The 23,446-nt window shown below is 45.7% G+C and overlaps 1 protein-coding gene across 3 annotated transcripts; it reads left to right on the top strand.

The window, feature by feature from the left end:
- Nucleotides 1-26: 26 nt before the first annotated feature.
- TUBD1 (tubulin delta 1) lies at nucleotides 27-21,976 on the top strand. 3 transcript variants are annotated; one of them, XM_058164132.1, is made up of 9 exons: nucleotides 27-343; nucleotides 3,124-3,308; nucleotides 6,718-6,865; nucleotides 7,967-8,183; nucleotides 12,804-13,035; nucleotides 14,316-14,480; nucleotides 14,969-15,109; nucleotides 16,887-17,070; nucleotides 21,781-21,976. In XM_058164132.1, the coding sequence occupies exons 2-9, from the start codon at nucleotides 3,140-3,142 to the stop codon at nucleotides 21,881-21,883; spliced, it is 1,359 nt and encodes a 452-aa protein (XP_058020115.1). In that variant the 5' UTR covers nucleotides 27-343; nucleotides 3,124-3,139; the 3' UTR covers nucleotides 21,884-21,976. The 3 variants fall into 3 exon arrangements, with proteins under 3 accessions (XP_058020115.1, XP_058020116.1, XP_058020118.1); XM_058164133.1 differs by lacking the exon at nucleotides 3,124-3,308 and having other exon boundaries at nucleotides 33-343; XM_058164135.1 differs by lacking the exon at nucleotides 16,887-17,070 and having other exon boundaries at nucleotides 205-343; nucleotides 21,781-21,970.
- The last annotated feature ends 1,470 nt before the right edge of the window (nucleotides 21,977-23,446 follow it).

Here is a 23,446-nt window from a genome sequence, read left to right on the forward strand (position 1 = left end):
GCGCAAGCGCAATGGATGGAATAATTCCGGCTCTACACGCGCGCGCGCACAGCCTGGACGGCGGTTGCTCGATGACTTGAGAGGCGTGTTTTTTTAAAAAACCAATGCGCTGGCGTCGGTAGGGCGCATGCGTCAAGCTCGCGACTGAGGCAGCCCACCTGCCCTTTTCTCGAATAACTTTTTTCCGAGACTGATTTTCCCGCGTCGGCTCGACGGGCTTGGTGAGCGCATGCGCAGAATGAGCCGAAAAGGGCCGTGGTTGTGGCTTGGGGATACGCGAAGAAGGAAGCGCGGAGGTGTGAGAAACCTAGGCGCATGCGCCGTGGGAGGAAGACGGAAACTGGTAAAAGGAGCTGTTGTATAATTTATATTTTTATATACGGTATACATGTAGCACGTGGATACATACATATATATATATATATATAGGTACATGTGGCTAACTATGTCAGCTGCTCATAATATAGCTAAGAATTTTCGCGGTGCGGTTTTCTAATTAAATTAAATTCTGCTATTTTTGAATTCATAAACGTATTTTGCTAATAGCTTATAATTTATAGATTGCTTCTCTGTAACGATCAGCAGGAGGTTGGTTTCTTTCCCTCAGTAAAGTAATACATATATATTTGTTTTAATATATTTAGTATACAGTATACTATAAGAATTTAATTTAAAAGAAAACAAAATATTTGTCTGTTGTCTGTTATTCTGTGCTAGCTATAAAGTTTGGTATATGTCAGACTATCAGTTAATTCTAAATGTTTATTAAATGTATATGCTAAATTTAATAATATATAATAATTTATAATAATTATACTGTATGTCTGCTCTGATTCGTGTGCGTGTGTGTATTAGTGGTGGGTTTCAAATTTTTTTACTACCGGTTCTGTGGGCGTGGCTTGGTGGGCGTGGCTTGGTGGGCGTGGCAGAGGAATGATACTGTAAAATCTCCATTCCCACCCCACTCCAGGGGAAGATTACTGCAAAATCCCCATTTCCTACCGATCAGCTGGAACTTCGGAGGCAGAGAATAGATGGGGGCAGGGCCAATCAGTATTTTTACTACCGGTTCTCCAAACTATTCAAAATTTCCACTACTGATTCTCCAGAACTGTGGAAACCTTTTGAGAAAAGTGTATTTTTGAGGTTTGATGGTTAATAACACTTTTTTTTTTGGTGGAGTTTCAAGATCATCCTATTCCACTGCTGGAATGGCCTGGGAATAGCCCAGACCTTCACCCAATTGAAAATCTATGGAGCTGACTCAAGAAACTTGTTAGTCAGAAGCGACCCAGCAATAAAACCCAGTTAATAGAAGCCATCATTCCATCTTGGTTTCACACTATAACAGCTGCAGAACTAAAAGACTTGGTTCACTCCATGGGAAGGCCATCATTCATGCTAAAGGCCGTCATTCATGCTAAAGGTTACCCAACTAAGGATTAACTGACATGGGGATCATTTTGGTATATTTTGTTTTTTCTATGGTGATCATTTTTGTATATCTCGTTTTTTTCTACGTGTTTCACTTTTCTTCTTTATATTGTAACTGCTATTCTAATAGCAAATCCTTCATAAAAGTTATTGCATTACATTCTTGATTAAATTACCTTTCCATTGATATATAATTTTATGGTACTACTAAAAAAAAAGGCAATGTTAGAAAATACACTTTTCCCAAAAGGTTTCCACAATTTTGGCTACCACTCTATCCATATTACAATTATCATATCCATAGCATAATAAATAATTGTAATTAGCAAATGAGTTGGGGAGTATGGAATTGGCAGTCCACCAGGGAAACATCTCGCATTCCCTCTGAAATGGGTTCCTGTACAGGTAGTCCTTGATTTACGACTACAGTTGAGTCAAATTTTTTGTTGCTAAGCAAGACAGTCATTAAGTAAATTTTGTAAAAAAAAAAATTTTTTTTACAACCTTACTTCTTGCCACGGTTGTTAAGTGAATCATTGCAATTGAATTAGTATGGTAGCACGGTTGTTAAGTGAATCTGGCTTCCTCATGGACTTTGCTTGCCAAGCAGGTCACAAAAGGGGATCACATGACCCTGGGACAGTGCAACTGTCATACGTACATGCCAGTTGCCAAGCTTCTGAATTTTGATCATGTGACCATGGGGGAATACTGCAATGGTGGTAAGTGTGAAAAACAGCCATAAGTCGCTTTTTTCAGTGCCTTTGTAACTTCAATGGTCACTAAATGAATAGTTGGAAGTTGAGGACTACCCGTACTATAATGATTTGTGGGTGTGGAATCAGAACACAGGACCCCCAACAAATAATCAACACTCAGTGTGCTATTTACAGGTAGTCCTCAACTTTAAAAAGTTTATTTAGTGACCATTGAAAGTTACAGCAGCATGGAAAGAAGTGACTGAGGACTGTTTCTCCCAGTTACGACCTTTGCAGCATCCCCATGATCTTGTGATCAAAAGTCAGATGCTTGGCAGCTGGTTCATATTTATGACCGTTGCTGTGTCCCAAGGTCACGCGATCCCCTTTTGCGACCTTCTCACAAGCCAAGTCAAGGTTGAAGCCGGATTCGTTTAACAACCGGGTTACTAACTTACCAACTGTGGTGATTCACTTAACAACAGTGGCAAGAGGGCCTCTGGTGGCTCAGCAGACTAAGTCTGTCTGTTATTAATACAGCTGCCTGCAATTACTGCAAGTTCAAGTCCCACCAGGCCCAAAGTTGACTTAGCCCTTACATCCTTTATAAGGTAAATAAAATGAGGACCCAGATGGTTGGGGGCAATAAAAGTTGATTTTGTATATAATATACAAATGGATGAAGACTATTGCTTAACACAATGTAAGCCGACCTGAGTCTTCGGAGAAGGGCGGGATATAAATTCAAACAAAAAAAAAGAAAAAGAAAAGTTATAGCATGGGCGGGGAAAAAGCTCACTTAATAAATGCCTCACTTAACAACAGAAATGTTGGGCTCAATTAGCACAAATTCCTTCTCCGTTTCCAGTTTGCTAACATGTTCCTCTTAAGAATTTGTTTTCCACATTAGCCTGTGAATAAATAAATAAAGTTGGTGCTGCCAGATTCCAGGTTCAAGACGGCGATTAAAACGTGGTCTCCTCTTGTTCAGGGAAAGTCAGCTAAGAATGTCCATCGTAGCCATTCAACTGGGTCAGTGCGGCAACCAGATTGGGCGCGAGGTGTTCGATACCATCTGCACAGACCTCCACAGCTCCCAGGGGTTTTGCTCCAAGAAGGAGAACGACTCTTACCAGGCAGCTTGTAAAGAACGTTTCTTTGAGGAAAAAGATGAAGGTAAGATCAATGTAACGATCTCTTGAAAGGTTGTGGGGCAAAGCTTAGGACCTGGGTACTTACGGGACCGCCTGCTGCTACCACATGCCTCCCACCGACCCGTACGCTCCCATAGAGAGGGACTTCTCAGGGTGCCGTCCGCCAAACAATGCCGGCTGGCGGCCCCCAGGGGAAGGGCCTTCTCTGTGGGGGCACCCACACTCTGGAATGAGCTTCCCCCGGGTTTACGTCAAATACCTGACCTCCGGACATTTCGTCGCGAACTAAAAACACATCTTTTTATTCGCGCGGGGCTGGCTTAAATTAGTTTTAAGGGGAAATTTTATTAATTTTAAATAGGGTTTTTAGTATGGAAAATTTTAATTTCAGGCTAATTTAATAAGTTTTTAAAAGGTATTTTAATTTGTATATTGTGTTGTTTTTACTTTTGCCTGTACACCGCCCTGAGTCCTTCGGGAGAAGGGCGGTATAAAAATTAAATAAAATAAATAAATAAATAAATAAAATAAAGCTCCCCGAGGGAAAATTGAGACTGTGACAAACCAGGTTGGAGAAGAATACAGGATTGGAAGGAGATCTTGGAGATCTTCTGCTCGACCTCCTGCTCAAGCAGGAGACCCCATACTATTTCTGACAGGTGGCTGTCCAAACTCTTCTTAAAAAACCTTCGGTGTTGGGACACTTCTAGAAGCAAGTTCGTTCCATTGATTAATTGTTCTCATTGTCAGGAAATCCTTGATAAGTCTCTTCTTGAAAGCCTCCAGTGATGAAACTCCCACAACTTCTGAAGGCAACTTCTGTTCCATTGGTTGATTGTTCTTACCGTCAGAAAATTTCTCCTTGTTTCCAGGTTGAATCTCTCCTTGATCACTTTCCATCCATTGTTCCTTGTCTGGCCTTCAGGTGCTTTGGAGAATAGCTTGACCCCAACCTCTCTGTGGCAGCCCCTCAAATATTGGAAAATTGCTATCATGTCTTCCCTGGTCCTTCTCTTCACTAAACTAACCATGCCCCGTTCCTGCAATCGTTCTTCATATCATCTTGGTTGCTCTTCTCTGCATTTTTTCTAGAGTCTTAACATCTTTTTTATTGTGTGGTGACCAAAACTGGATTCAGTATTCCAGATGCGGTCTTACTAAGGCTTTATAAAGCGGTACTAATACTTCACGTGACGGATGGAGCATGGGACTTTGCCTGTACAGGTAGTCCTCGACTTAAAACCGTTCCATTAGTGACCATTTGAAGTTATAACAGCACTGAAAAAATGACTTAGCACCGATCCTTGCCCTTGTTATGGTCCGTCAGCAGCCTGCGGAGCTGGCAACGGAGTCGGCAGCGATGTGGCTGAGGTGGGGCCAGGGCCATCGGGGAGTGAGGTGCGGACTCCAGAGCTTCCAGAGACTGATAGTAGTGAGGCAGAGGAACAGGAGGAGCCTGTTTCTAATGCACGCATGAGAAGAGTTGCCAGAAGGCAAGAGCAGCTCAAGCAAAGAGGACAACTCGGGAGTTGGGCCAAGAGATGATTGGCTCCTCCCATAAGGCTTAAAACAGACCAGCAACGGTGTTTGGGCTTTGCCGGAAAACAACATTGGTAGCTTCGTCTTCTGCTTTGTCCTCTGCTTCGTGTATGTCTTTGTTTTTGTGGCTTCTGGACATTTGCCAGGAAGGGCCTTTGGCAGTTTGCCTAATTGGACCAAGGTTTGTGAGATAACTGAAGAATTTGTGTTGGGAGGCATTCGTTTTACTTTTGAGTTGAACGAAGCCGGGAATGAAGTAATTCCCAGCTGTTCGAATAAAGTTTGTTTTTCCACGGACTAAGTTTATTACTATCTACTTGGGCCTGGGTCACAACAGCCCTTACGCTGACTCTGTAAACCGCTTAGAGAGGGCTGTAAAAGCATTATGAAGCGGTATATAAGTTTAAGTGCTATTGCTGCTATTAAGACCATCACAACTTCCTTATAGTCACCTAATCAAAATTTGGGCACTTGGCAATATGTATAATATAATGGTTGCAATGTCTCGTGGTCACACAGTCATCATTTGCGATTTTCCTAGCCAGCTTCTGACAAGCAAAGTCAACGAAGCCAGATTTACTTAAGAACTGCGGTGTGGCTCAGGCTGTAAGAAGCCTGTTATTAAAACACAGCTGCCTGCAATTACTGCAGGTTCTAGTCCCACCAGGTCCAAGGTTGACTCAGCCTTCTGTCCTTTATAAGGTAGGTAAAATGAGGACCCAGATTGTTGGGGGGGCAATAAGTTGACTTTGTAAATATACAAATAGAATGAGACTATTGCCTTACACACTGTAAGCCGCCCTGAGTCTTTGGAGAAGGGCGGGATATAAATGTAAATAAATAAAAAATAAAGAACAATCCAGAGTTAAAGTTCTAACAGGCCGCTCCCCTCGCAGTCACATGACCAAAATTTTGGCGCTCGCTCAGCAGCCTGAGCACATTTAGGGCCATTTGCAGTATCCCATGGTCACATGACCGTGTTTTAAAAACGGGTTTTGCTGAAAAACTGGCATTTACTTTCGGTTTTCGGCAAAACCGTGCCCCTAGCAAACGCTTGGTTTCCTTAAAAACTGTGGTGTTCACTAAACAACCAACTGCAAAAAGGGTCATGAAATCGGTTCATAAAATAACAGGTAGTCCTTGACTTCACAACAGTTCATTTAGTGACTGTTCAAAGTTATAACGCCACTGGAAAATGTGACTTAGGGCCATTTTTTAAAGTTACGACCTTTGCAGCGTCCCTATAATCATGTGATCAGAATTCAGACGCTTAGCAAGTGGTTCATAGTTATGACCATTGCAGTGTCCCAGGGTGTGTGTGTGTGTGTCATGTGACACCCCCCCTCCCCTTTCGCGACCTGATAAGCAAAATCAACGGAGATTGATTTTGGGGCCTGATAGCTCAGGCTGGTACAGCCTGTTATTAAGAACACAAAGCCTGCAATTACTGCAGGTTCAAGCCCGGCCCGAGGTTGACTCAGCCTTCCATCCTTTATAAGGTAGGTAAAATGAGGACCCAGATTGTTGGGGGGGCAATAAGTTGACTTTGTAAAAATATACAAATAGAATGAGACTATTGCCTTATACACTGTAAGCCGCCCTGAGTCTTCGGAGAAGGGCGGGGTATAAATGTAAACAAAAAAAAAAAAAGAAGCCAGATTCACTTAACAACCGTGTTACTAACTCAACAACTGCACTAATTCACTTGAGAACTGCAGCAAGGAAGGTTGTAAAATGGGACAAAGCTCACTTAACAACAGAAATTTTGAGCTTGATTGTGGTGGCAAGTTGAGGACTACCTGTATTTTCTATTTATCTTGTTTTTTTCAATACAGTTTTGTAAAAAAGGTGTGGGTTCCCCCCCCCCCCATTTTTCTCTTTTTCCTACTTAGGTTTGATCGCTCGAGCTGTTCTGGTCGACATGGAACCGAAAGTGATCAACCAAACTTTATCCTTCGCCTCAAGAACTGGGAATTGGAGATACGGCCCCCAGTCTGCCTTCTGTCAGAAACAAGGATCGGGAAACAATTGGGCACACGGGTATGTGGGATTGCCATCCAAACTAACAACCCCTTTATTTATTTCTCCGGATGGTTTTTCACAGCACAGTTGCCGAAGGACTCCTGCTGTTTTGGAATTAGAATAGAATAGAATAACAGAGTTGGAAGGGACCTTGGAGGTCTTCTAGTCCAACCCCCTGCTTAGGCAGGAAACCCTATACTCCCTATACCATTCAACAATGTTCACTCAGTGACCATGGCATTCCCTTAACAACTGCTGGAAACAAAGCCCCCGGGTCTGGAGGTGGCTGATGAGGAAGAGGAGGAACAGCTGGGTCCAGTGCCTGATGCGTGGATGCGCAGAAGGCAAAGGAGAGGAGAGCAGAGGAAATCTGTGGGCTGGTCCTTGGGACGGAAGAGTCACCAAGCTCGGGGGATAAAAGACAGGGGGCGGAGATTAATAGATGTGGCAGACAACTGTGATTAATAGATGTGGCATTGGGCCGGGATATTTACGGGACCGCCTGCTGCCGCCAGTTACCTCCCATTGTCCGGTACGTCCAGTGCGCTCTCACAGGGAGGGCCTTCTTAGGGTGCCGTCGGCTAGCCAATGTCGGCTGGCGGCCCCCAGGGGAAGAGCGTTCTCTGTGGGGACCCCGGCTCTATGGAATGAGCTGCCGGTGGGACTTCGTCTCCTCCCTGATCTCCAGACGTTTAAACGCGAGCTCAAGACTTTCTTTTTTCACCAAGCGGGGCTGGCCTGATTGGGGTTTTAGTGGGTTTTTAACAGGGTTTTAGCTTTTGAAAAATTTTAGCTATTATTTTAAGTATACAGCGGTCAAATTAGATGTTTAAACTTGTTATAGTATTTTAATTTGTTTTGGATTTTTGTTGTTTTATTTGCTGTACACCGCCCTGAGTCTTTGGAGAAGGGCGGTATAAAAATATGAATAAATAAATAAATAAATAAACTATTCATCTCCCTGCCGGACAGATTCTGTTAGCCTGCGGTGAGAGAGAAAGTTTTTGCCTGGGCTGCAAGCACTCCTAATAAAGGGAACATTTATTAAATTACAGAGAGTTTGTCGTGTTCGGGGGAGCTGGGTCAGAACATCCTTTTTCTTTCCTGAATTCTGGCCAGGTACTGCGTCCACGGCCCGAAACACGAAGACGCGATCATGAACCTCATTCAGAAGGAAGCGGAGAAATGTGACCGGCTAAGTGGCTTCTTGATGATCATGAGCATGGCCGGTGGGACGGGGTCAGGCCTGGGGGCATTTGTGACAGCAGCCCTAAGAGAAGCCTATCCAAACTCCTTCCTGCTCAACCACGTCATCTGGCCATACGGAACCGGGGAGGTGAGTGTCCCAGGTCGTCTTCGTTGTAGGGTGCTGGATTGTCTTGCTTATGAAATTTACACTTAAGAAGAGGACAGTGTCAGGGTTCCAAGGAACATACCCATAGCAAACAAATCTTAGGTCCAAAGAAACTTAAGACAGGAAGTGGTGCAGGGTGGGCAGGCCAGAAATATTGGGGGGAGGGGAACGGGGGACACTTCCCTGAGATTTGGGGAAAAGTCATGCACATATGTGATCTCAACTTACGACCACAATTGGGAGCAAAATTTCTCTGGCTAAGCGAGGGGGTTGCGTTGTGACCCAGGCCCAAGTAGGTAGTAATAAACTTAGTCCGTGGAAAAACAAACTTTATTCGAGCAGCTGGGAATTACTTCATTCCCGGCTTTGTTCAACTCGAAGTAAAACAAATGTCTCCCAACACAAATTCCTCAATTATCTCACAAACTTTAGTCCAATTAGGCAAACTGCCAAAGGCCCTTCCTGGCAAGCGTCCAGAAGCCACAAAAACAAAGACCTATACAAAGCAGAAGACACAGGTACAACGCTGTTTTCCGGCAAAGGCCAAACACCTGTGCTGGTCTGTTTTAACCCTTATGGGAGGGGCCAATCATCTCTTGGCCCTACTCCCGAGTTGTCCTCTCTGCTTGAGCTGCTCTTGCCTTCTGGCAGCTCTTCTCATGCGTGCATTAAGAACAGGCTCCTCCTGTTCCTCTGCCTCACTACTGTCAGCCTCTGGAGGCTCCGGAGTCCGCACCTCACTTCCTGATGGCCCTGGCCCCATCTGAGCCTCATCGCTGTCCGACTCCGTTGCCAGCTCCGTAGGCTGCAAATGGACCACAACAGGTTGTTTACACAAACTGCAACCTTTAACACAGCCTTTTTGCTACAGTTTCTGAAGCAAATCAGTTGTTAAGTGAATCGCAAAGTCGTAAAGTAAATCCGGCGTTCACCTTAACTTTCTTTGTTAGAATCTACCTAGAATTGTCATAAATGGGGGTAACGTGCCCCTGGGATGCTCAAATTGATTGTAAATACATACCGATTGCCAAGCACCTGAATTTTGATCACATATCTATGGGAATGCTTATGATGGTCATTTGTGTGGAGTCCGGTTGTTAAGTCACTTTGTTCAGTACCTGTTCTGTCCCCCTTGCCTCAGTCCGAGCGATGACTTAATTAGCCGGCAACTATCAGCTTCTGGCAGCAAACTAGCAAGCGTCTGCCAAGTGTCTCTGTTATCTTTCTTGATGCCGATGAGTCAACCAGGAACAAACAGCACTTCAGTTCTAGTTAAGCAGTTGATTTGCTTGCCACGAAGTGGTATAGCAGCCCTGCTGCTTGTATATCCTGTGGGGTGTGGCTCCATGACTCAGCACTTCCCAGGCCTGCCCCACCCCTGCTTCTGTTGTTCCGTCCTCTCCCGCCTACGAAACCTAGGGTCCAGCCAGGCCTGATTGCCATCAGCCGGGTCTGGAGGTGTGGCCTGGGGGGGGAAAGGGTCAGGGGATGGAGGCCTCGTTATCTCCTCCACCTGACCTGCCTCTGGCTCCTGGAGCTGAGCCAGGGAAGCCAGTGTTCCAGAGGTAAGTCCTGATGGCCCTTCCCCCTCCCTTTCCGAGTCACTTTCTGGCAGGGAGCCTGGCTCGGGGGGCACAGATACAATAGTGCCATTGTAATTTTGGTCACTAAAGAATAGTTGTAAGTCAAGGACTACCTGTAATGATATGTGGGAATGACCTTGAGAGTAAGAGATACTGACTAAGAGTATTAGTCAGTTTTGGCAGCAGCCAAAACAGCTAATACAATCCTTTGGTTGCATAAACATAGGCATCGAATCAAAATCACGTGAAGTACAGATTAGTACCACTTTATGAAGCCTTACTAAGGCCACACCTGGAATCCTGCATCCAGTTTTGGTCACCACATTACAAACAAGAAGTTGAGACTTTGGAAAAAGTGCCGAGAAGAGCAACTAAGATGATTAAAGGCCTGGAGACTAAAACGTATGAAGAACAGTTGCAGGAATCGAGTGTGGCCAGTCTATAGACCAGGGGTGTCCAAACTTGGTCCCTTTAAGACTTGTGGACTTCAACTCCCAGAGTCCCTCAGCCAGCAAAGCTGGCTGAGGAACTCTGGGAGTTGAAGTCCACAAGTCTTAAAGGGACCAAGTTTGGACACCCCTGCTATAGACAAAGGGGGGAAGAGATAGCAGTATTCCAGTGTTTGAGGGGCTGTCACAAAGAGGAGGGGGGTCAATTTATTCTCCAAAGCATCTGAAGGCAGAACAAGAAACAATGGATGGAAACTAATCAAGGAGAGAAGCAACCGAGAACTAAGGAGGAATTTCCTGACAGTGAGAACAATTAACCAGTGGAACAGCTTGCCTCCAGAAGTTGTGAATGCTCCAACACTGAAGGTTTTTAAGAAGAGACTGGACAGTCACTTGTCTGAAATGGTTTAGGTTCTCCTGCTTGGGCGGGGGTGGGTGAGGTTGGACTAGATGACCTACAAGGTCCCTTCCAACTCTGTTATTCTGTTACCTGCTAACTCCCAGCCGGCTTCCGACGAGCAAAGTCAAGGGGGGAAGCCAGATTTGCTTTGCAACGGCGTGATTCACTTCACAACCGTGGGAAAAGTGTCATAAAAGGAGACGCAAGACATTTAACAACTTCCTCGCTTAGCAGTGGGGGATTTTGGGCTCGATTGCGGTCATAAGACAAGGACTACCTATATCAGCGATGGTTAACCTTTTTGGTGCCGAGTGCCCAAAGCATGCGCATGGGTATGCAGATGCACACATGCGTGCTCGAACCCCCAAAATGCAATGTGAGCACCCCACCCACCCACCCCCGTGCATGGGCCCTAGCCTCCCTGCACTCTGTTTTTTTATTTATTTTATTTTTATTTATTCGATTTTTGGGTTTGAGTTTTGGGCCTGGAAACCCGCCTGCACCAACCTGGAAGCCAAAATGGGGCACCTGGGCGCAGCCTGAGCTCCCCCCCCACACACACACCCTACTTTGGGTCTAGAAAGCCTCCTGCATCAACCTGCACCCCCTCCGCGCATCGCCCCACCCCCTTGTGCATGTGCACACATGTCCCCCCCATCACCCACTGCCCAATAATGCACGGCAGATTTAATCGGGAGAGGAGTTGAGGGTACAAAGGGTGAGGAGTCACTATGGATTAGGACTTACGTTGTATTTTAATTTATGATTGTTAATTGTATACCCTGTACTTTGTTCTGGGAAGTCTCGGAGGGGGGAAGGGGGGAGGAAGGGGAAGGGGGTGGAAGATGAAGGATTATTAATGTACAGGAATGATTGAAGATATGTAATTGCCTTATATGTAATTGCCTTATACATTGTAAGCCGCCCTGAGTGTTCGGAGAAGGGCGGGGTATAAATGTAAACAAAAAAAAAAATTAAAAAATGGAAATGATTTGAAATGAAATCGGGGCTGCTCAGCTGCCATTTCAGAAGGGAATGGAAAGGGAGAGAGAGTGAAGGGAGAAAGTAGGTAGGAAAAGAGAGAGGTAGAAGAGGGGGAAAGGAGAGGAAGAAGAAAGGGGAAAGAGAGAGGGTTAGAAAGGGTGGAGGAAGAGAGGAGTGGGGAAGGAGGAGAGGAAGGAGAAAAGTGAAAGAGAAGAAGGATGGAGAAAGTAGAAGAAGGTAGAGAAGGAAAGAGGAAAGGTTGTGTTAAGGAAGGAAGTGGTAGCTGAGCAGGCCCGAATAAGTAACAAATGAAAGTTAATGATTAATTTGAATAAGAGATTGTACATTGAATATGTTGTTGGAAAATGGAAATAAAACTTAAAAAAAAAAAAATAATGCACGGCAGAGACCCGAAGACCAGCTGGCTGGAGGGAGGTCCGCGCGCATAAGCAGTAGAGCTGGCTTGGGGCGACGACTGGCATGCCCACCGAGAAGGCTCTGCGGGCCACCTGTGGCACACGTGCCATAGGTTCTGTCGTGTCCCCCTCCCACTCCGACAACCGGATCTAGGAAGTCCGTATCAAGCTTGGCAATGAAGCCTCTGCAGCTTTGCCAAATTCCTCTGAGGTTTCTCAGGGTAGGCAGGAATCCAAGTTGTGACTTCAGCAAACTAGCTGAGACTTTGCTTGACTCAAGGTTGAAATGCCAAAAGCAGGTCCTTTATATAGGCTGTGGGGTGTGGCTCCATGATTCAGCATTTATCCAAGCCTGCCCCTCCCTTCCTTCTGCTGGCGTCACCTCTCAGATCTCCGGAAGCGAGGATCCTCCCACTCTGAATTGTCTTCAGCTGTCCCTACTGTCGGCATCTGGGAAAGGGATGGGTCAGAGGGAGCAGGTCCGGGTAATTGCACCACTTGGCTGACTTCCTGCTCTGACGGCTGTGTCGAAGGAACACACACTGTATGAGTGAGCTGTATTGGGTTTCTGTTTTCACTCCTTGACTCCTCTCCGGGCATGGGGCCAGGGCTGGAGGCATGACAGGCCGTTCATCTTCATTATCTCGGAGTCTGATAACAGGCCCGGGAGGAGACGGGAGGGGCCCGGCTGAGGAGGACGAGGCACAACAGGTTCGCCATCATGGACCTATCTCTAAAGCCGCTTCCATTCTCTTCTCCCTCTTTTCAAGGTGATTGTCCAAAATTACAACTCCGTCCTGACGCTCTCCCACTTATACCAATCCTCGGACGCCCTTCTGGTGCATGAAAATGATGCCGTCCATAAGATCTGCCTGCAGCTGATGAAGATCAAGCAGGTGTCTTTCCAGGATGTCAATCGAGCGATCGCACATCAGTTGGGAAGCGTCTTCCAGCCGGCCTACTCCTCTGAAGAGGCGGCTCACTACAGCAGGTCACCTCTAGGTATTTAGTTGCTCCGTCTGAAAACTCTCTGGCCTTAAGGTAAAGGCCTTCGCACATGTGCTAGTCGTTTCCAACTCTAGGGGGCGGTGCTTATCTCCGTTTCAAAGCCGAAGAGCCGGCGCTGTCTGAAGACGTCTCCGTGGTCATGTGGCCGGCATGACTCAACGCCAAAGGCGCACGGAACGCAGCTCCCTTCCCGCCAAAGGTGGTCCCTATTTTTCTACTTGCATTTTTTACGTGCTTTCGAACTGCTAGGTTGGCAGAAGCTGGATCAAGTCACAGGAACTCACCCCTTTGTGTAGCACTAAGGATTCGAACCGCTGAACGTACCGACCTTTCGATCGACAAGCTCAGCGTCTTAGCCACTACTTTCCCTCAAAATCATCCTGATTCAGTGCAAACCCAAAATAAAACGGAAGACAAAAATCAGTTTCTGGTGGCATCTTCTGACTTTCAACGCTGAAGCTGGCCTGACTGAGGCCATTTTGAGACTTCAGTGCTGACACATTGGAGAAGAAGGAAGGTGGGGAGGAATACAGATAGTTGGGGTGTTGTGGTCAAAACAAAATACTTTCTCTTGGGAACCAAGGACATTCCTGCAGGTGCTCGGAAGGAGGGGACTGGAATCACCTAGCAACTGAACAGTATCCTGATTGGACGAGGTGACTGATTGTTTTGAGAAAGTGACAAACTTTTACTTTTAGTTAGAGGGAAAACCACAGGAATATTCAGAGTCGGTTTTCACCTGTCTGTGCCAATATGATATATCCAATAAACCTATTCTTTGAGGAAATTACCTGCCTTGGAGATTTGTTTGCTATGGGTATGTTACTTGGAACACTGACACTGTCCTCTTCTTAGTGTAAATTTCAGGTAGTCCTTGACTTGCGACCATAATTGAACCCCAACATTTCTCTTGTTAAGTGAGATATTTGTTAAGTGTGTTTTGCTCCCCGGGATCACGCGACTGATCCCCTTTTGTGGCCTTCTGACAAGCAAAGTCAACGGGGAACCCAGATTCGCTTAACAACCGTGTCACTAATGTAACACCTGCAGTGATTCCCTTAACAACCGTGTGGCAAGAAAAGTTGTAAAAGGGGTCAAAATTTCACGTAACCACTACCTTGCTTTGCAGCTGAAATTTTGGTCCCCATTGTGGTCGTAAGCCGAGGACTACCTGTATGTCTGTAACCTTTTTATTCAAGGCCCATGGGGGCTCAACTCTTCATAGAATTGAAGTGTTTAAGCAGCCCTATTAATCTTCCTTTCCCTTTTTCCAGGAGATCTGATGGAAGCTTTAGTCCCCCATCCGGAGTTTAAGATGCTGGGTCTCCGGGATATCCCTCAAATGTCCGAGAATTCCCTGGCCTACACCACCTTTGCTTGGCCTGGGCTCCTGAAACACCTCCGGCAGATGCTCATTGCCAACGCCAAAATGGAAGAAGGTGAGATCAAAGCTGCCTTGTTTCCAGATGTTGAAGAGGCTGATGTTGAGTCAATTGAGTTGACTCTTCTGATCCAGCTCTCTAAAAGTTTCTCTCTCAACGCTGGCTAACAAGTCCGGCTGGCCGGAAGATGACTTGCCTGCCACGGTGGCTCTTCCATCCCAAGGACCGGCCCATAGATTTCCACTGCTCTCCTCTCCTCTGCCTTCTGTGCGTCCGCGCGTCAGGCACTGGACCCAGCTGTTCCTCCACTTCCTCATTGGCCACCTCAAGACCTGGGGGATGTTGACTCTCCATCTGAGGGCTGACAGACGGCCCAGGCTCCGCCTCTCTCACCCTCTCTCTCTGCCAGCTCCATCCCCTCTTCCCCCTCAGAGCCCTCAGGTTGCCTTGATGCTGACCCTGACTCCCATGCTTCCTCCTCTGATTTAAGGGCCAGCGGCCGACAGACCACAACATTGACCTTCCTGTTCACGTTACCTTCACAGGTATTGACTGGCAGGTGCGGCCTCCAACCAGCAGAGCTCCTACAGCTGGGAAACCCTCTTCGAACCGGACGGTTAATTTCAATACTTCCATTGCCAATTTGGTCACTCTGCGAGGGAAGGACGTGCAGTGTGCAGATCTGGGTAAGCGCGTGTGGTTGTGAGACGCAGCGACAACAGGTGTGGCTTTTCCTCTGTGGCTGCTGACTACCATTCTGGCTCACCTGTTCTCCTTGGCTCTTTCTAGAGCAGGCAAAAAAAGTTTAAGGAAGATTTCAAGCTGGGCGAAACTACCAAAGGCTTTTTTTGAAATGATGGAGGACTTGGAATTAAGAGATATTTGGAGAGAACATAATACAGAAGAGAGGGATTTTACCTTCTTTTCTGACAGGCATCAATCATTTTCGAGGATTGATTTTATTTTGATTTCTAATGATTTGTACTCCAGAGTGAAGAAGACAAAGATTTGTTCAAGAACTCTTATCTGATCATAGTCTGGTTTGGATTGAATTTGATGGGGAAAAGGAGGCTAGGAGATCATGGAGGTTGAATGAGAATTTGTTTAAATATGAACAAAATGTAAATGAATGTAAAAAGCAAATGAAAGAATGTTTTATTATGAATATGAAAAAAGAAACATCTATAGAGATGATTTGGGACGCTAGTAAAGCTTATATGAGAGGAAATCTTACACAAATGAACATTAAATATAAAAATAAACTGCAGAAAAAGAAAAAAAAAATAGAGCAGGGGGTCTCCAACCTTGGCAACTTTAAGCCTGGCGGACTTCAACTCCCGGAATCCCCCAGGGATTCTGAATCCCCAGGGGGATTCTGGGAGTTGAAGTCCGCCAGGCTTAAAGTTGCCAAGGTTGGAGACCCCTGCTCTAGAAATAACGAACTGAGACAAAATGGATGCTGCATGTAGTCCCCAACATACGACTACAATCAGGATCCAGGATTTAGACGCCTTGATGAAGCGGATTGTGCCACTTTTGCAACCTCTCTTTTTTTTTTTTGCCACGGTTGTTCAGCGTTGCAGCCGTTAAGCGAATCACATGGTCGTTAAGCGGAGCCAGCTTTCCCCATTGACTTGGCTTGTGGGAGGTGGGCTGGGAAAATCACCAGTGGCGCTCGTGCGACCGCAGGGATGCCACAGCTGTCGTACGTATAAGTGGGTTGCCAAGCACCGAAATTTTGTTCACGTGACCGTGGGGATGCTGCAGCGCAACGTCGTAAGTGTGAGGACTGGTCCTAAGTCACTTTTTCAGTGCTGTTGCCAAACAAAGTGCCGTTGTCAAGTTGTATGTCTAACAATTGCGATGTCCTGGGGTCATGTGATCACCATGGTGGCCTCAGCTGGCAACTGAAGCCGAATTCTCTTAATGACCACATGATTCACTAAACAGCTGCAGTGATTCGCTTAACGGCCACGACGAAAAGTAAAATTGGCGGTGACTCCCTTAACAACTGCCTTGTTTAGCAACAGAAATTCTGTCCCAAGATCATACCTTTCTAGATATTCCTTTCTTACTGACGGCCTGGTGCAGGGACAGTCCAAAATTATGAGATTGCTAAAAAAAAAACAAAAACACACACTTGCACTTAACACCTGTTTCACGGCCCTGAAGTCACACGATTGCCGGTTGTGTATTCACAACAGGTGTGCCGTTCCCTTTGTGACCATTCAGAAGGAGGAAGCAAAATCTTAAATTGTGCCAATTGTGTGTTGTTATTGTTGTTTTTTCACTTAGTGATCCTGTCATTTTGCTTAACGACTTGACGGGGAAATAAGGTCATATACGCCCACTCGCGGTTCCATCATTTCCTGCTCAGTTAGCAACCAAGTTGCTAGTCCCCATTGTGATCCCTAAGCGAGGACAAACTATGCGATCTACGTGGTATTTTCTTGTCCTTCGCAGGGGGTTTCCAGGATCCTGCCTTGTACACTCCCTGGCTCCATCCTCCACAGGCTTTGAGCATCTGGAAAACACCCAGAGCCTTCAATAAGTATGAGAAGTCAGCCTCTCTGGTCAGCAATAGCCAGTTTCTGCTCAACCCACTCAACAGCCTTGTGGGGAAGGCTTGGAAAATGTTCGCGTCGAAGTAAGTTGAAAAGAATTAAATTCCCTTTTCCTTTTTGGGCAACATTTACAGTCGTGGCCAAAATCGTGGAAGCCTTTTGGGAAAAGTGTATTTTTTTGAGGTTTGGTGGCTAATGACATCACTTTTGGGGGGGGGGTGGAGTTTCAAGAGAATCCTATTCCGCTGCTGGAATGGCCTGGGAATAGCCCAGACCTTCACCCAATTGAAAATCTATGGAGCTGACTCAAGAAACTTTTGTCAGAAGCAACCCAGCAGTAAAACCCAGTTAATAGAAGCCATCATTCAATCTTGGTTTCACATGAGTCTGTGACTCAGACTGCTAAGGCAGTCTGTTATTAACAGCAGCTGCCTGCAATTACTGCAGGTTCTAGTCCCACCAGGCCTAAGGTTGACTCAGCCTTCCATCCTTTATAAGGTAGGTAAAATGAGGACCCAGATTGTTGGGGGCAATAAGTTGACTTTGTATATAAATATACAAATAGAATGAAGACTATTGCTAACATTGTGTAAGCCGCCCTGAGTCTTCGGAGAAGGGCGGGATATAAATGCAAATAATAATAAAAAAATTATAACAGACTGCAGAACTAAAAGACTTGGTTCACTCCACGGGAAGGCCATAATTCATGCAAAAGGTTACCCAACTAAGGATTAACTGACATGGGGATCATTTTTATATCTCATTTTTTTCTATGGTGATCATTTTTGTGTATCTCGTTTTTTCTACGTGTTTCACTTTTCTTCTTTATACTGTAACTGCTATTCTAATAGCAAATCCTTCATAAAAGTTATTGCGTTACATTCTTGATTCAATTATCTTTCCATTGATATATAATTTTATGGTACTACTCCCCAAAAAGGGGGTGTTATTAGCTAGTTTTAGAAAATACACTTTTCCCAAAAGGTTCCCACAATTTTGGCCACTACTGTAGTTGTTTTGACAGGAGTGGAATTGGGGAAAGCACATTAAATACAGGTAGTCCTCGACTTTCAACAGTTCGCTTAGTGACCATACAGAGTTAACAAAGGCACTGAAAAAAGCGCCTCATGGCCATTTTTTTCGCACTTATGACCGTTGCAGCATTCCCATAACCATGCAATCGAAATTCAGATGCTTGGCAATGGACTCACATTGATTACGGTTTCACTGTCCCGGAGTCACGTGATCCCTGTCAGCCTCCACTCCAATCCTCACAATCCTTTTGTATACTTTATATTCAGTAGTTAGATTGCAATGGGGTTTTTCATGTGTAATGTAAATAGCTCATGGATTCAGGTTAAGTAGAGAGGGCCCTTTAAGAGTGTCGTCTGACATGAGATCAAGGGGAGGGGAGATTGATGGTTTGAATTCAGCAGGCTTAGAGCGCAGGCTTTCAACGGACATTGCATTCCTGAGATGATTGACAGCCAGAGACCTGCGGAAGAAGATTACCACGAGGGGCCGAGAAGGAGCTGGCATTGGACCAGACCTGCCTGACCTCTTGGGGGAGGAGTGACTAACGATGGGATATGGAATGTTAGCCATATTTTGTCTCAGATCCAACTTTACCCGGCTGTAGTCAAGATGTATTTAGTAAAAGTACTTTTCTTCATTACCAAATGAGGTCAAGGTGTTTTCTTTCCTAAATATAATCAGAGACGGCCTGACAATCCCCTTTTTGCGACCTTCTGACACACAAAGTCAACGGGGAAGCCAGACTCACTTAACAACTGTGGCAAGAAAGGTCGTAACACGGGACAAAACTCATTTAGCCAGTGTTTCACTTAACATCATAAACTTGGGGACGAATTGTGGTCGTATGTCGAAGGTTATCTCTGTATTTGAGATTCAGCTTCAGGATCAGGTCCTTCCAAAGAAGAGCCAGGACTGGTTTCCTTTAGGATCTTTTCAACCTATGACCATCATTTGTGTTGTAAATGTTGTACCTTTGATGAAGGTATTTTTTTTTCTTTCTTTTTCTTTTTCTTTTCTTTTATGTACACTGAGAGCATATGCACCAAAACAAATTCCTTGTGTGTCCAATCACACTTGACCAATAAATTCTATTCTATTCTATTCTATTCTATTCTATTCTATTCTATTCTATTTTCAATCCGCAACACCAATCCAAACCCACATTGTATAGGTAGTCTTTGACTTACGACCATAGTTGAGCCCCAGATTTATGTTGCTATGTGAGACACTTGGCTAAGCGAGTTTTGCCCCGTGTTGCAACTTCCCTTGCCACAGTCGTTAAGTCAGCGGTTCTCAACCTGTGGGTCGGGACCCCGTTAGGGGTCGAATGACGCTTTGCCAGGGGTCGCCTAAAACCATCGGAAATACGGGAAGTATACTTGCGAGTCGAAGAATCGCGCTCCAATGGTTGACTCCACAAGCCAGCTGCAGGCTCTTCAAATCGCTAGCCGAATTCGGCTTCAGGCGCGATGAATTAAAAAAGAGAGAAATCTTTGCTCTGATGTCTCCCTCTCAAGCCAGCTGCAATCACTCCCAATCACTAGCCTAATCTGGCTTCAGGCGCGATAAACTTAATAGGGGAGGAGTCTCCGCTTTAATGCCTCCGTCCTCAAGGCAATCGCAAGCAGTTCAGATCGCTAGCCAATACAGCTTCAGGCGCGATCAATTCAAAACGAAAATAATTTTATGGTTGGGGTCGCCACATCGTGGGGAATTGTATTAAAGGGGTCGCAGCACTATAAAGGTTGAGAACCACTGCGTTAAGTGAATCACAGCCGTTGTTAAATTATTAACCTGGTTGTTAAATGAATCTGGCTTCTCCATTGGCTTCACTTGTCGGAAGGTCGCAAAAGGGGATCACGTGACCCCGGGATGCTGCAACCGTCATAAAAATGAACCAGTTGCCAAGCGGCCGAACTTTGATCAGCTGACCATGGGGATGCTACAATGGTCGTATGTGTGAAAAACAGTCGTAAGCTACTTTTTTCAGTGATTCACGTGGCCCCGGGACGCTGCAACCATCATAAACATGAGTCAGTTGCCAAGCGTTTAAATTTCGATCATGCGACCAAGGGGATGCTGGAACGGCCACAAGTGTGAAAAATGGTCATAAGTCACTTCTTTTCCAGTGCCGTTTTAACTTTGAACAGTCACTAAGTCAAGGACTATCTGTATTAGACTTAGACTTAGAATAACTTTATTGTCACTTTGCATGCACCGTAATCCAGGGCTCTCCAACCTTGGCAACTTTAAGACTTGTGGACTTCAACTCCCAGAATCCCTCAGCCAGCTTTGCTGGCTGAGGGATTCTGGGAGTTGAAGTCCACAAGTCTTAAAGTTGCCAAGGTTGGAGACCCTTGCCCTAATCGGCATACATTAAAATGAAATTTCGTTGCCTACAGCTCTTACAGAGTTACCACCTCCAACATACATAAAAAAATATATGCATATAACCACATACCCATATATATTGCACGACATATTTTGCCTGCAATTAATTCATGTCCCGTTACTTTCCCTCCAAGTAGCTGTGGGTAATTTGAACTGGGATACGCACTCTTGCTCAAGTGGTGCAGTAGCCTAGAGGTGGAGTTCTCGCCTCACAATCAGGAGGGCTGTGAGTTCGATCCTAGGTAGAGGCAGATATTTCTCTCCCTGGGCATGAATGAGAATATATCTGCTGAGCGAAACTCCGCATTGGCGACAGGAAAGGGCATCTGGCCAGTGAAACACTCTGCTTGCTCCATTCAGTTGCTCAGACTCCACCCCGCAAGGGATTATGAGGTCATTAAAAGATGGTGTTGATAGGCCCATGATGGCCACCTATGGCAGGTGTGCCCGAAGTGGCACTGTTTTGTCCCCCTCGCCTCAGTCCAGGAGACACGAGCGATGACTTAATTAGCTGGCAGCTATCAGCTCTGGCAGCAAACTAGCGAGTGTCTGCCAAGTGTCTCTGTTATCTCTCTTAATGCCGATGAGTCAGCCAGGAAACCAGGAACAAACAGGACTTCAGCTCTAGTTCTCTCCCTCTAAGCAGTTGATTTGCTCTTCACGAAGTGGTATAGCAGCCCTTGCTGCTTTTATATCCTGTGGGGTGTGGCTCCATGACTCAGCACTTCCTGGGCCTGCCCCACCCCTGCTTCTGTTGTTCCCGCCTCTCCTGCCTACGAAACCTAGGGTCCAGCCAGGCCGGATTGCCATCAGCTGGGTCTGGAGGCGTGGCTTGGGTGGGGGAAAGAGTCAGGGGATGGAGGCCTCGTTATCTCCTCCACCTGGCCTGCCTCTGGCTCCTGAAGCTGAACCAGGGAAGCCGGTACTCCCGAGGTAAGTCCTGATGGCCCTTCCCCCTCACTTTCGGAGTCATTTTCTGGCAGGGGACCCGGCTCGGGGGGGCGCAGACACAACAGGCACGCAGAGCCATGTCGCCTGGCATGTGCAGTGTCACTTGTTCCTCTTCTGGGTTTCTGGCGCGCATGTGCACACGATGATCAGCTGGCCTTTGTGCGTGTGGCAGTGCCAGAAACCGGAAGAGCTGGTCTTCCATTTTCCGGTGTGAGCATGTGCGCCAGCCGGCTGATTGACTTGCTGGCTGGTGCACATGCGCATGCTGGAAAGCAGAAGTCTCTTATCCGGTGCGCACATGCCCGCTTGGCAGCTCTTCTTCCTGGTCCTCTTCCTGACAAGCGTGCGAAATAAGGTTCGCCATCACTGGGCTAGGCGCTCTTGCTCACCAAAACCCTTTTGTTCGTTCCATGCAGGGCTTACATTCACCAGTATTCAAAATTTGGGATTGAAGAAGATGACTTCCTGAGCTGTTTCACCACCTTGGAACAAGTGATTGCCAGCTACAGCAGCCTCTGATTTCCCAAAGCACATAAGGGCTCTGTGCCTTTTTCCAAGAGCATCATGGCAATCTTCTATGCCAGGGGTCTCCAACCTTGGCAACTTTAAGCCTGGAGGACTTCAACTCCCAGAATTCCCCAGCCAGCTTTGCTGGGAGTTGAAGTCCTCCAGGCTTAAAGTTGCCAAGGTTGGAGACCCCTGTTCTATGCAACCGTCCCAATGAAAGACACGGATTCTGCAGAGCCTTAACAAACGCCAGAGCTTCCATACCTATGGAGTCTTCTTTTAAGAGCTGCACATTTTCGACGGAGGAAGTACGTTTAATGTCGAATATTTGAAAGACGACAATGGGCTCAACTTTGGATCACATCAGGCTTCATCAATAGATTAGAGAGAAGTCACCAGCCTGCATATTTTCTACATTCCTGGTTTTCTACGTTTTGTACTGAATATAGCCATTAATTTATGACACCTGCCTGTGTGAATAGTCATTTTTTTTCTGCCTACAGCAACAACATAGATTGGGATAGATGGGGAACTCATCAGATTTGCAGATGACACCAAACCGGCAGGAATAGCCAACGCTCCGGAAGATAGGCTTAAAATACAGAAGGATCTTGACAGACTGGAACAATGGGCGCTATCTAACAAAATGAAATTCAAGGGTGAAAAAAGCAAGATTTTACATATAGGCAAAAAAAACCCCAAAATATACAGGTACAGGATAGGTGGTACCTCGCTCAATAGTAGTAACTGTGAGAGGGATCTTGGAAGTCCTAGTGGACAGCCATTTAAATAAAAGCCAGCCATGTGCAGCAGCTGCCAAAAAAGTCAACACAGTTCTGAGGCTGCATAAACAGAGGGATAGAATCAAGAACACGTGAAAGGTTAATACCACTTTATGAGGCCTTGGTAAGGCCACACTTGGAATCCTGCATCCAGTTTTGGTCTCCACGATGTAAAAAAGATATTGAGACTCTGGAAAGAGTGCAGAGAAGAGCAACAAAGAGGATTAGGGGACTGGAAGGCTAAAACATACCAAGAACAGTTGCAGGAACTGGGTATGTCTAGTTTAATGAAAAGAAGGACTAGGGGAGACATGATAGCAATCTTCCAGTATCTAAGGGGCTGCCCCAAAGAAGAGGGAGTCAAGCTATTCTTCAAAGTGCCTGAAAAGCAACCTAGAAATAAGAAATTTCCTGATACTGAGAACAATTAACAAGTGGAACAACTTGCCACTGGAAGTTTTAAAGAAGAGATTGGACAGCCATTTGTTTGAAAAATGGCACTCTGGGAGTCCTTGACTTACAATCATTCATTTAGTGACCATTGAAAGTTACAATACTAGAAAAAGTAACTTATTCACACACTTATGACCATCACCACACCACCCTGGTCAAAGGATCCAAAATTCAGGCACTTGGCAACCGGCTTGTATTTAGGAACCCAACGGTGTCAGTTAACCAAGTCTTCCTGTGTTGTTTCTACACAATCAACCAAAAAATCTGTAGCTCTCTAATAGCATTTTTTCAGACTTAGAAATGTTATTTTATTAAAAGACCTAAAGCTTTATAAAAACCA

Source organism: Ahaetulla prasina, chromosome 1 (assembly GCF_028640845.1).
Source record: "Ahaetulla prasina isolate Xishuangbanna chromosome 1, ASM2864084v1, whole genome shotgun sequence".
Classification (NCBI taxonomy): Eukaryota; Metazoa; Chordata; class Lepidosauria; order Squamata; family Colubridae; genus Ahaetulla; species Ahaetulla prasina.

Excerpts from the sequence above, each read along its gene's own strand:
- TUBD1 (XM_058164132.1), top strand. The coding sequence starts at position 3,140 with ATGTCCATCGTAGCCATTCAACTGGGTCAGTGCGGCAACCAGATTGGG. Across the intron at positions 8,184-12,803 it reads GGCCATACGGAACCGGGGAG|GTGATTGTCCAAAATTACAA; the intron begins GTGAGTGTCCCA and ends CCTCTTTTCAAG. Across the intron at positions 14,481-14,968 it reads CAACGCCAAAATGGAAGAAG|GTATTGACTGGCAGGTGCGG; the intron begins GTGAGATCAAAG and ends TTACCTTCACAG.